This window comes from Lissotriton helveticus, chromosome 4_1 (genome assembly GCF_964261635.1).
Source record: "Lissotriton helveticus chromosome 4_1, aLisHel1.1, whole genome shotgun sequence".
NCBI classification, from domain to species: domain Eukaryota; kingdom Metazoa; phylum Chordata; class Amphibia; order Caudata; family Salamandridae; genus Lissotriton; species Lissotriton helveticus.
In genome coordinates, this window is record NC_136063.1 from 1539145502 (window position 1) to 1539157852 (window position 12351).

Sequence of the window (12351 nt, forward strand, 5' to 3'; positions counted from 1 at the left end):
CGCACAGCCGGGGACTGAGCCGCAGGCATCAGGAAATAATCCAGCCGAGACAAACTCCCATGGGCCCCGGAGTGAAAGGTGTACTGCAGCTGCGTAGGATGCAAAAGCCTCCAGCAGTCCACTAGGCCAAAGGTATCCAAAAAGCCACCCAACCACTGCTGAGCCGCCGGGGTATCCCTAGGAGGGTGGCGATCATGAATGCCAGAGACTACCGAATTGAAGTCACCAGCCAGAAAGAGAGTACTATCAGGAAGGTCCAACAAGACACGGCCCAAATCTGAGAAGGTGGAAGTCTGCAAGCCGGGGGGCACATAAACAGTTAATAAGGAAAGGGTACGGCCTTCATACCGACCCACAAGGACAGCATACCGCCCCCGGTCATCCTGTATAACATCATCAATAGCCAGGGGGAGGGAAGCCCGAATGAGGATACCCACACCCCTGGAACCCGAGGTGAACCCCGAATGTGCTACGAGGCGATAGCCCCACCTGTTCATTGCATGACAGACATTGCCTATCAAATGAGTCTCCTGCAGGAAAACAACGTCAGGAGATAAACGTCGTATACATTTCAACACCACACTGCGTTTGATACGATCACCCAGACCATTAACGTTCCACGAAACAAATCTCAACCCGCTACCCCCCATCCCACCCGACAAAGCCCAAACCCCCCATCAATGAGCACGACCACAAAAAGCAATTCAAATACAGAATAAAGTCGCCTTGAACACAGAACATACAAACAATGAACTTCCCAACCACCCACCCCCCAAATAACAAGAAAACACCCCCCACCCTGCACCCCTGCAAAAAGCTAAAAAGCCACCCCAACCTGCAGTGTGCCTGTCGCCCAAGAACCCCTATTCTACACGAAGACCCCGGAGGAGGAAAGGCTCCGGCCCACCCGCCCCCCGATCAAGAAATAACGAGAATAAAACCATACATCAAAACACATATGAGGTAGAGGAACATAGGCTTACATCCCTGGAAAAGTCGTACAAAACAAGGCATCAGTCAAAAACGAAACGTTTAGCTCTCAACACCACCTTCAGCACCGCCCGGGTGGGTTTCGGACTCAGTCTCAGGAGGTCGATTAGGCAGGGAGTCCAGCCAGTCATTCACAGCCTCTGGCCGATCAAAAAAGAAAGTTCGATCATCATGCTCCACCCGCAGCCTGGTCGGAAAGAGCATTGCGTAACCCATCCCCAAGTCCCTAAGACGTTTCTTGGCACCACGAAATCCCATCCGCTGCTTCTGGACCTGTTGGGAAAAGTCCGGATAAAAGTTCACCGTGGCATTTTCAAAGGCTACTGGGCCCTTCGCCCGCGAGGCCTGCAGGATAGCGTCCCGATCTCTGTAGTGGAAAAGCTTGGCAACAATAGGTCTCGGCGGGGCGCCAGGCTTGCCCTGGCCCCCCGGAACACGATGTGCGCGCTCCACTGCGAAAAATTTACTAAGGCCAGACGGTGAAAGGTGATTCTGGATAAGATCTTCAACCAGGAGATCAACCGAGTGGGGTTCTGGATTCTCCGGCACACCAACCATGCGAACATTACAGCGACGCGCCCTGTTCTCAAAATCCTCCAAGCGCCGGGTCATGAAATCGTTCACCCTGCGGAGATTGCCAATCTCCGTCTGAATATCAGAGACGTCCGTCGTGAGGCTGGAAGATTTGATATCCAACGATTTCACCTTTTCGTTCGTCTTGGAGAGATCGGCTCGAATCAAATTGACCTCAATCGCCACAGTGTCCAGTTTGTGGGCCAAAGCTTCATACTGGTGGCCTATGGATTCCCTCATGCCAGAAATGGCGCCCATGATGTCTTGCAAGGAGGGCTCCAGCGACGCATCTAGTACTTGGTCCGACGCAGTGGGACCGGGCAGGGCAGCTCCGGGGGACCCCCTAGAGTGGGTATAACGATCCATGACATTAGATTGAACCGGACCCCCGCGCAGAGGTGCCTTCGTCTTGCGCGTCTCTCGGTCCCCTCTGCCCGCCATTTTGAAGATGCGTCACAAGCAATGTCACCAGGGTCGACAGGCCGAGCACCAGAAACGGAGGCCCCTGGATCAAAGGACTACAAGAGATGTAGCACCAGGATAGATGCAGCCCACTCCAGAAACAGTGCAGCCAAGGGCCAAACAACCTACGTGGAGAGCGGCCGCAGCTCTGGCCCAGCCCTCTCACCAATGTCCCAGTCCGAGGCAGAAATGAAACCGAAACTTAAGAGGGGGTCTCACACGTCCAATCCCCCTGCCGTTGTTGTTCAACTCCAAGACGGCCACCGAACCTCACCCAGTCCCGGGCGCACTTCGAGGGCGGAGCCCAAAAGTTCAAATGAACATAATTCAGACACCCAATGTCCAAATTCGTTTATGAAAAGTCCAGGTAGATCAGCCCAACGTCCTCTATATGAATCCTCGCAAAAATCAGGATTAAATCAGGATATTAAGCCGGGAGCGGCGGGGGTCCGGGGAGCGCTGTGCTCACGCGGCCATCTCGGATGCCCGCCAAGCTCCTCCCCTATATATGGAATTTCAATGGTTTTGTGTGAGTAAAATAAGGTTTTTTAAATGCTAATTCCTAACTATATATGGTCTATAACCTATGGTTTTTTCAGTGAATTTTCAAGGTTTTGAAAATGCTAATTCCTAACTATATATGGTCTATAACCTATGGTTTTTTCAGTGAATTTCATAGGTTTTTTAATAGCAAATCTTTATAAAAATAATACATTTTAAATCGAATTTGATATTTTATAATTCTGTCATTTTTTTTTATATTCTTTTTGGTGCGCTCCCGGGGCGCGGACAGGTGAACGCACGGGTAAGCGCAATCTTGCGGCGCGCCCCGGGGCGCATACTGATGCGCGTCCCGATAGCGCTATTGCCGCGAACGAAAACAACATCGTGACGTATCGCGTAGCCGCCACGCCTTGCGTCATAAGACACGTATCGCGTAGCCGCGAGATGCGTGTTATGACGCACCGCGTAAGCGCACCCGGAAGCGCATACGATCGCGCAACGTAAGCGCCCCGATGCGCTTACGATACACGCCCGGGACGCGCCCCGGGGCGCGTAGCGTAAGCGCGTCAAACCATGTGACTTTAAAATAACACTTTTCATTGGTTCAGAACTTTTTTTTTTCCAAATTGTGTGAAACCCACCCATTTCTCTCACTATTGCTTTGTACTTGGAGAGAGCAAGAGCTGTTCTGTATACACTGATCTCCAGCAATGGCTGCAAGAGAGTCATCCAGCAGTGATTCAGACGGATTTTTAGATGAGGACCCTCCTCAGCAGAAGAAAAAAACCCATTTCATCTGGAAATTTTAAGACATCCCTGAAGGACAAAAAAAAGTCAACGCTCCCAAAGTAACCTGCAAAATATGTGGGAGTAGTTTATCCAGAGGCAATCCTCTGAAAAAATATAGTTTTGGAAATGCTAATTTAATCAGGCATGTGAAAAGAAGACACCCTAACAACTTTGCCAGGGAGAGTGTCAGAGAGCTGGCACGGAATGTACCCACAGATGGCGGCAGCACCTCCACTGGTGGAGCAACACCTTCGGGACCACCCCGTGGAAGAATGGTCCCTAACATTCAGCCGGTGTTTGCAGGCATCAAATTTCTGTGCACGGAGTCTGACGAACTGCTCTGCTATGGGGAGCAGAGTGTTGAACTCATTGCCCTAAAGAAACAGCAACACCGCTGCTCTGCCAGTCCCTAAATTTTCATTTTTTTTGCTCCTGTTGAGCAGTTTTTGAATCCTTGTTTTTGTTTTTCCCTTGACAAAAATCCCAAAAAAATATAAAATTGTTTTAAAAAGTCTAAAAAAAATATAAAACAACAAAAACAAAAAAAATATATAAAACAACAAAATCAAAAAAAAAGTTCTTTTCAGAACTACCTCCAATTTATAAAAAGAAGCTTTTTTTTTTTTTTTTAAAAGTCTGTCATTTTTTATCTCCTGGTACGCTCCCCCGTAAGCTCCCCGGTGCGCGTACCGGGCGCTTCCCCCCTTTTATGTCCCCCACATCAAAAGTAGGGGGTCAGGGGGGTGTACCCTGCCCCCTTTTGCTCATTTCCCCCCTTTGATTCTTGCCACCTCTTGTGTCTCAATCCTACCGAGACACAAGATGGCGGCCGCTGCGGACTGTTTCGAATGTTTACAGACACCCGAGAACCAATCAGCTTGCCGTGCGCAAGTCGCGTGGCGCGCCCGAAGCGCTCCCCGGTACGCGTACCGGGCGCGGCTCTAGATATATATCTTTTTTTAAACCTAATTTACTCAAAATTCACAGGAGCACATATCTTGAGACCTAGCAAAGGCACATCGGGCAAACAATATCTACAATTTTGCCAAGTTTCGTGGAAATCCATTCAGCCGTTCGAGCTAAAAGTGAGGCTAACCGCCCTATGGAAAATTGCATGGCAAAAACACGTTTTGGGACCCCCCTTTTTTCTCGGCCCCCCTTGACGACCCCCCCCACATTTTCAGGGGCTGCTCAGAAACAAAATGTTCCATTTTCCTGAAAATTTCAGCCAATTCCGTCCACAAACGCCAAAGTTATTAGACATAGAATTTTCAAAAATTCCATAGAGAAAAAATCCTAACTATATATACCTACTGGCGACCGCCAGTAGGTAATATATATATATATATAACAATACAAACAAAGAAGTTAGCAACATCACCTACTGGAGGGATTTAAAGCAATGCTACATAACAAACCACAAGTACCTCCATACAATGCGCCTACCGGAATGGCCACTGGAGGCCTGTGGACTATAAAGTGTGCAAGGTGGTGTGTAGATGTTTAAGGGCGGCACCTTCGAAAAAGGTCAGAGTTCTGACCGAAACGCGTCAGGTTGCCCAAGAAATTAAGAAAATAAAGGAATTTAACTTCATTGCAGGAGTGCGGTACGTTTCTTTCCGTGAGGGGATAGTGGAGAGGATATATATATATATATATATATATCTATATATATATATATATATATATATATATATGCCTCCACATGTCGTCCAAAAATCGAGGGCGCACTCCACAGAGGATTAAAGATACAGCTTTATTAGTTTCAGGAGGAAAACTGTGCATTCATGTCCATCAATCCGCCTAATGCATTTCGAGCCTCCTGGCTCTTGCTCACAGGCTTTGCTGGCCAGTGGGCCTGAAACATGCTGTATCTTTAATCCTCTGTGGAGTGCGCCCTCGATTTTTGGACGACATGTGGAGGCATTTAAACGGCTGTCCCGCCGTGAGAGCGCACCGCCTTGAAAAACGTTTGGAAGGTGCTGCTGAGGCAAAGAACTGTTCGTGCCTCGGTGTGGCCACAGGAGATTTTTTATTATTGAACTGTGCGGGCATGTTTCAGGCCCACTGGAGGGCTGCAATATTGATAATGAACTCTGGAAAACGGAACAACCTACTGAAAGGGGCACTTCAATGACCAGGGTGCACGGCGCTAAAAAAGGATGTTTCCTGTTAAAATGCCGAAATCAACATGGTTTCCGTTTTGCCAGCAAAGCCTGTGAGCAAGAGCCAGGAGGCTCGAAATGCATTAGGCGGATTGATGGACATGAATGCACAGTTTTCCTCCTGAAACTAATAAAGCTGTATCTTTAATCCTCTGTGGAGTGCGCCCTCGATTTTTGGACGACATGTGGAGGCATTTAAACGGCTGTCCCGCCGTGAGAGCGCACCGCCTTGAAAAACGTTTGGAAGGTGCTGCTGAGGCAAAGAACTGTTCGTGCCTCGGTGTGGCCACAGGAGATTTTTTATTATTGAACTGTGCGGGCATGTTTCAGGCCCACTGGAGGGCTGCAATATTGATAATGAACTCTGGAAAACGGAACGACCTACTGAAAGGGGCACTTCAATGACCAGGGTGCACGGCGCTAAAAAAGGATGTTTCCTGTTAAAATGCCGAAATCAACATGGTTTCCGTTTTGCCAGCAAAGCCTGTGAGCAAGAGCCAGGAGGCTCGAAATGCATTAGGCGGATTGATGGACATGAATGCACAGTTTTCCTCCTGAAACTAATAAAGCTGTATCTTTAATCCTCTGTGGAGTGCGCCCTCGATTTTTGGACGACATGTGGAGGCATATATATATATATATCTATATATATATATGGTATATGCATATATTTCTGTTATTGCTCCGGGGTCCCCACACGTGGGCGGGACTATTCAGTGCTTATGACTTGACGAGTATACCACTGGAAGAGAACTAGGATTACAGGTAAGTAACTTATCCTTCATTGTATGTGTGTCTTTAGATACACATGCTATGAAGGATAAGTGCCATCTAGTGTTAGGCTCAGACGTTGCTTGCTGTCGTTGTTTAAAGAAGTCTTTTAGAATCACAAAGGTACCATGTAAATCCTCCTTTACTTTGCAATGGGCATTGACTCCATTGTTAGATTCTTTTTCTCCCCCATTGGGTTCCGAAGAGACTCCTGGACACGCCATGTTCCATGTGTGTTGCTCTAAGCCCGCACAGTAAAACTCCCACCACTGTCTTTGTTGAAAACTTTTCTGCACCCATGCCCAGTTTCCCTGTTTTCTTTGACCCTTTGGAGACCGTAGTAGAAGCCCAGGTCCCTGCCTCTCGGGGCGACCACGGTGCTCTGGGGCTTCTCTTCCCTTTCTCTCATAGATTCCAGAAAATGAAGAGACCTAAAAGATGGTGGAGCAAACGCCCTTCAAAAATGCCAAGCCAAATACCCCTCGCTAGACCTTCACAGGGTGTTTAATCTCCATCTCTCGCTCTGAACCACAAAGACACAGAGTGCACCTTCTTTCTAGACTTTCACTGCAAGAAGACTCTCTGGTCACTTAGCGACAGATGCTGTGCATACATCAATATGCAGCAGCAGTTAACAGATGTCACACCCAACATTGGCAGTGAAGTGGATCCACTCAGCACTGAGGAGGAACAGGGAGGAGGATGTCGAATTCCAAGGCCGGCCAGCATTGCAGCCCAGAGGCAATTAATTGACTCTGGTACCTCCGAGCCAGAAGAACAGGCTGTAGATATCCCTTCTACCTACACCACCACCAGCACTTGTATCAAGTCAATGTCAAAGATAAGGCTGAAATCAGACACTATAAGCCTTACCACAGGCTACACACTAAGGCTGGGCACCACAAGGTTGACCTGCATACCATCCCTGAGGATGATGACATCCTGGTAAAAATGCTGTTAAAGTCAAAATGCTCCAAGCAGTTCCTTCCAGTGCTTAAGTCTCCCACAACATCTTCAAAGAGCCTACAGGTCCTGGGTGGCTACTTCCAGGAGAAAACATATACACCTTCTCCCTCATACCCTAATTACATTAAGGGACATGTCCTTCAGACTCTCCTAGGGTACCCACCGCCTGTAAATGGGTTCCTGCACGAGCCACCTGGGATCTCCCCTACTGGATAAGGAGAACAAAACAGTTGATGCTGCAACAAAAGGGTTGCAGTGGGACTGCCGCCACACTGGAGGATTGCTAACTCAACTCCATAGGTCTTCTCTCATGGTATGGTAGGGCTCAGTGGGAGGAGATGGAAAGTTTTCTGCAACCCCTCCAAGAACAATTTAGGAAGAGATGGGATTAAACTGTATCGGAGGGCAAAATCCTTTCCAATGCCACCGTACAGTGTGCATTGGATGCGCTGATACAGTGACTAGAGAGTTTAACTCTTCCATCATCCTGTGACGACATTCATGGCTCCATATATCTGGTTTTAAACTAGAGGTTCAATTACACCTCATTAATCTACCTTTCGTTTACAAGTATCTCTTCAGCCCCCAAGTAGACCAAATGTTGGAAAAAAATGAAAAACTATACTAAGATAGCTAATAGTATGGGGGTTCTTCAAACACCATCTACTAGGGGCTCTTTCATAGGCAGCAATATAGAGGTGCAGGAAAGATCACTTTCCCGGAGCATCCTCAGTCGTACCAGCAACTGGGACAGTCTTACCACCAACAAGAAGGCAGGTGTTATGCATGGAACATACGGCAGCAACAAATCTAACCTGGGAAAAGGTAGAGGTACTCCCTCTAAGAGAGCTTCCACTTCAAAACACTGACTTGCCATGCAACCCCCCCACCCCTTTTGAGAAGTAGTCACCTCAGATTGCCGCGTTCTAAGCATAGTCCAACATGGGTATTGCTTATAGATCCTATGACCCGCACCAAATATTCTACACCATGCACCCACACTAAGGGGCCGATTATGATGGCGGACGGACCTGAGTCCGTCCGCCACCATAGAGTAGGAGGGAACCTCCGCATGGCGTGCGGAGTTCCCTCCTGTGCAATTAGGATGTGACCGCCACCCTGGCATTTCCAGCACCTACAAAATGACTTGTTGCTCTCTACTGATGAACAAATGAATCCAGAAACACATGTCTAGAGTTACACAGCACAGTCTGCAACAAGGGTGAAAAATTAAAGATTACTACTGAAGCATGTGTTATCGTGCACTGCATTTACCATGATGCAATGGGCAAATTGAGTGGTTTGATGTGATGCAGTGTGCTCCCACACTGCTCCTGTTTGAAGCAGTAAGTAGATAAAAGTTACAGATCTGACAGCAACTGCCAACTTGAGAACCCTCAGAAAGAACCTAGAACTGGAATGCTCTCCAGCATTCCACATTCCAACTTACTTTCCGAGGCAGACCCCAACAGAAACAATTCTACTGTAATACGTTTTTACAGTTGAGCTGTGACACCACCATGCCTGCTATCAGTCAACAGACATTGTGAAAGGTAGGTCACTGAGCACAATTACACCTGCTGTACCTCAATGAAAGAAATAACTAGCTTTCTGTAAGTGTGTGTATTTATTGCACTGGTGGAGTTCATTACATGAAATGTAGAATCTTTTTTCATCATCCTGCACAGTCTGGACTACATCTACTTTGAAAAGTAACATGTTAAACTCCTGAAAATATGTTTTCCTTCCAAATGTATGCTGCACATTAGCACTTTTATTTTTACAGTGCAGATTTTCATAATATCTCAGGTGAAGGAGTGAAAAAGCAAGGATTTAAGAGGTTTCTTCAGGAAAGCTGAATGGCGTGACTGTGATTTATAAAGCATAAAATACCTCTACTTACGTTATAATGATCTTTTTAAAGAAACTTGTGTGGCGGGGTTCTTTTATCCCAGATATAAAAATTGATTTGACTATGTTGCATCGCTCTGAATTTTAAAAATATGGCATAAATTTGACAAAAGCATGTTAAGAATTTGCCTCATTGGAGAAATGCAAATAAAAGTAGATTTCAACACCCAACCTCTGCATTCCTACCAAAGTTACCTCTTAGTCGAAAATAAGAGATCACTAATGATAAACAGTGAAAACTAAGCTAATGTTGGTACATTTCAAGTGAAACCTCCGATTTGCAGGATTTAAATGATTTTGGAATACATGTTTTAACATAAGAGCAGTTTAAAAATGTTTGCACAGATAATGTGTTGTGATTCTTTCGAGCAGGAGTTGGATAAGAAGTTTCAACAGACGACTGCTTACCGCAACATGAAGGACATTCTCACCAAGAAGAACGACCAAATAAAGGAGTTGCGGAGAAAACTTTTGAAGTAAGTTCTGGTGTTTTTTTTATTACTCAATCCTATATTTGGCATGGTTTTATTCAAATTTGTTTTCTTAACTTCTACACTTCTACACTTTTCGGTATACTTTTGCCTGGTTGGAGTTTAAGTAAACGACTAAAGATTGCTTGTGATTTGCTATACAATCCTAACAGGTTCAGTATTATGGAATTAGACATATGAAAAATACCCATAGTATGGTACTGGTATTCCTATCATATTAGCCAACTGCATAAAACAGCAATTTCTCTTCCAGGGGATCCTCATCAATAGTCATAAGCACATGAATATTCCCCCCCATGCGCGGGACCCCGTAATTATATAACGTATATGTGGAACCATATATGTAGCTATATATATATATATATATATATATATATATATATATTTTGCACATCATCCAGCCTCTACAGAATCATCAAAAGAATCTCCCACAGAAGAAGGCACGGACTCGAGGTAGTCAGGATTCGGCATCTATTTATTTTCTGAGTTACCCTCAATCCCAGAGGTAAGAGAGACGCGTTTCGGCTTACTGGAAGCCTTTATCAATCTGTTTGGCGCCATTTACAAAAGCAAAATATAAAGTCATTCCCAATTACGTCATAGGTAAACATAAAAGACCATGATGAAAGCCTTATGCAGCAACTAAATCCATGCATCCTACAGCTGGGTATCAGCAATGTTAAAGGTGAAACATATTTAGTTGTATAAATTGCACAGTGCATTAAAATAGATTGCATGAAGTCCCATTATTCTAAGTTAAATGGTGAATGATTAAGTATGCTCAAAATGAATTTCACCTGCCGTAATTGGTACATTGCTAACATATAATGTGCGCCGCCAAATTTCTCACCCTGTGTAACATCATTGTGAAACATAAAATATGTTGAATTCATTAAAAGAACATGCTGCCGCACTTAAATTACCAAATAAAAAACAGCCACTGTCACGGAGTGCTCATCACGAGTTCATAACACACCCTCCGATTGAAGACCTCTAACCTTGTGCAGCGTGATTTAGTTTTAACACCTGTCATGCTGCACGATTCCAAAAACCAAAGTTAAAAGGCACAGTGACAGGGTTAAAAGCAGCCTCACATTGGGGTCAATACACAGAAACTGTGGAATTACTACTTAAATGTCAGTCTTCAAGCACATGCTTGAAACCCCACGGGACTACCTCTCCCATAGTGCCTTTCACTGGTCAGATAGTGCACAGAGGTTTGCACCCAAAATTCCGGTGTCAAGTCAAACTCCAAGTTCGTACAGCCAGGGCAAATGCAACAGTCCAAATATCTTAAAAGTCATGCAGCATGAAAATCAGTTGTGCTGTGGCACAGCCTGGGGATTGAAGGGGACAAGTGGATAAAGTGATAACGCCAAACTATCCTCACCGCTTCGGCGTTGGCGTCCGCGGTGCCCAGTCACCAGATGGCACCAAACTCATGGGCAAGGCATTTCTTGCTAGGGAAGCTTCGACCCGCGCTGGCAGTCGTGAAAAACCGCCCCGCTGCGGGCCCCAGGTCACCCACAGCTGTCATCCTCATTCCTTTCCTTGGCAGCCAAACTGGGGGCTCACCCTACAGCACTCCCGTACTTCAGCATAGACTTGCGGTCACAAGGGGAGAGCCACAAAACGACTGGTGTTCCGTGAAAAAGCATGGCGACCTCTCACGCTGAATTAGAATGCACATCATCCAGCCTCTACAGAATCATCAAAAGAATCTCCCACAGAAGAAGGCACGGGACTCGATGTGTATATATATATATATATATATATATATATATATATATATATATATATATATAATAGTAAATCGCCACCGCAAACCAGGCGCCAACCCGAGAACCCAATGACGAAAAGCAGACCCAAATTTCGTGCTTCAATCGGTGTTTTATTTCTTCAGTCAGCCCGCCGCCATAACGCGTTTCGCTTCCAACGAAGCTTGATCACATATATATATATACACAAATCAGCCTTCCATAGCAATGCTAAGCAATGTTTTAAGAAATTCCCTTGTATAGAACTACATTCCAATAAAGCAGGGAGAAAGAAACAAATTGGAAAACTGCTTTAATATACAGCATAAATCATAATCTTGCAAGGAAGAATGAAAAACATTGTCAGCACACAGGCTGCATTGCAAAAAACCTCAGTGTGGAAAGCTGAAAAGCTAACCCACAGAAGCACACAGATATAAACTGGCACTGTGCCTTTAAGCTTCCCATCATGCCTCAGGGGTGACAGTTAGGTCAGTTGTTCTTTCCGGCTCCTTCTGTCTGGACCCTGGTTACTTCAGCTCTAACTTTTTTCTGATTTCTGTCAGAAAATACTTCTTTTTTTTGTCTTCAACGTCTTTTTGTTGTTGAAGTATATCTCTGCTATCTTTAAGAGAGTTGAGCATTATTTTACAGTCAAAAAGGCCCTCTCTTTTTGACTCTTGCCCTGCCTGTGGCAAGAAGAAGGCTAAGACAGACTCCCATCCTGTCTGTATTCTCTGCCTTCCTTCTGATCATAATCCCAAGATCTGTCAGCATTGCCAGCTGCTGTCCAAAAGATTCGCCTCTATGGGCTGGCTGAGAAGTGGAAGACTCCTTCAAAAGGCAGGTCTCCGATGAAGAAGAGGAAAGAGAGAGCCCCTACTCCATCTAGAAGTAAGGTTCCAGTCTGCTCTCCATCAGTGTCGGGCTCGGCGCCTGAAATACCTTCATCGGTAACGAAAACTTCGACGA

The 12351-nt window shown here is 45.7% G+C and overlaps 1 protein-coding gene across 1 annotated transcript in view; it reads left to right on the plus strand.

The window, feature by feature from the left end:
* LZTFL1 (leucine zipper transcription factor like 1) overlaps positions 1–12351 on the plus strand; it is a 392396-nt gene that overhangs the window by 267163 nt on the left and 112882 nt on the right. Inside the window, exon 9 of the mRNA XM_078688161.1 lies at positions 9504–9607. Coding sequence (XP_078544287.1) covers positions 9504–9607 — 104 coding nt within the window. The remainder of the gene's footprint in view (positions 1–9503; positions 9608–12351) is intronic.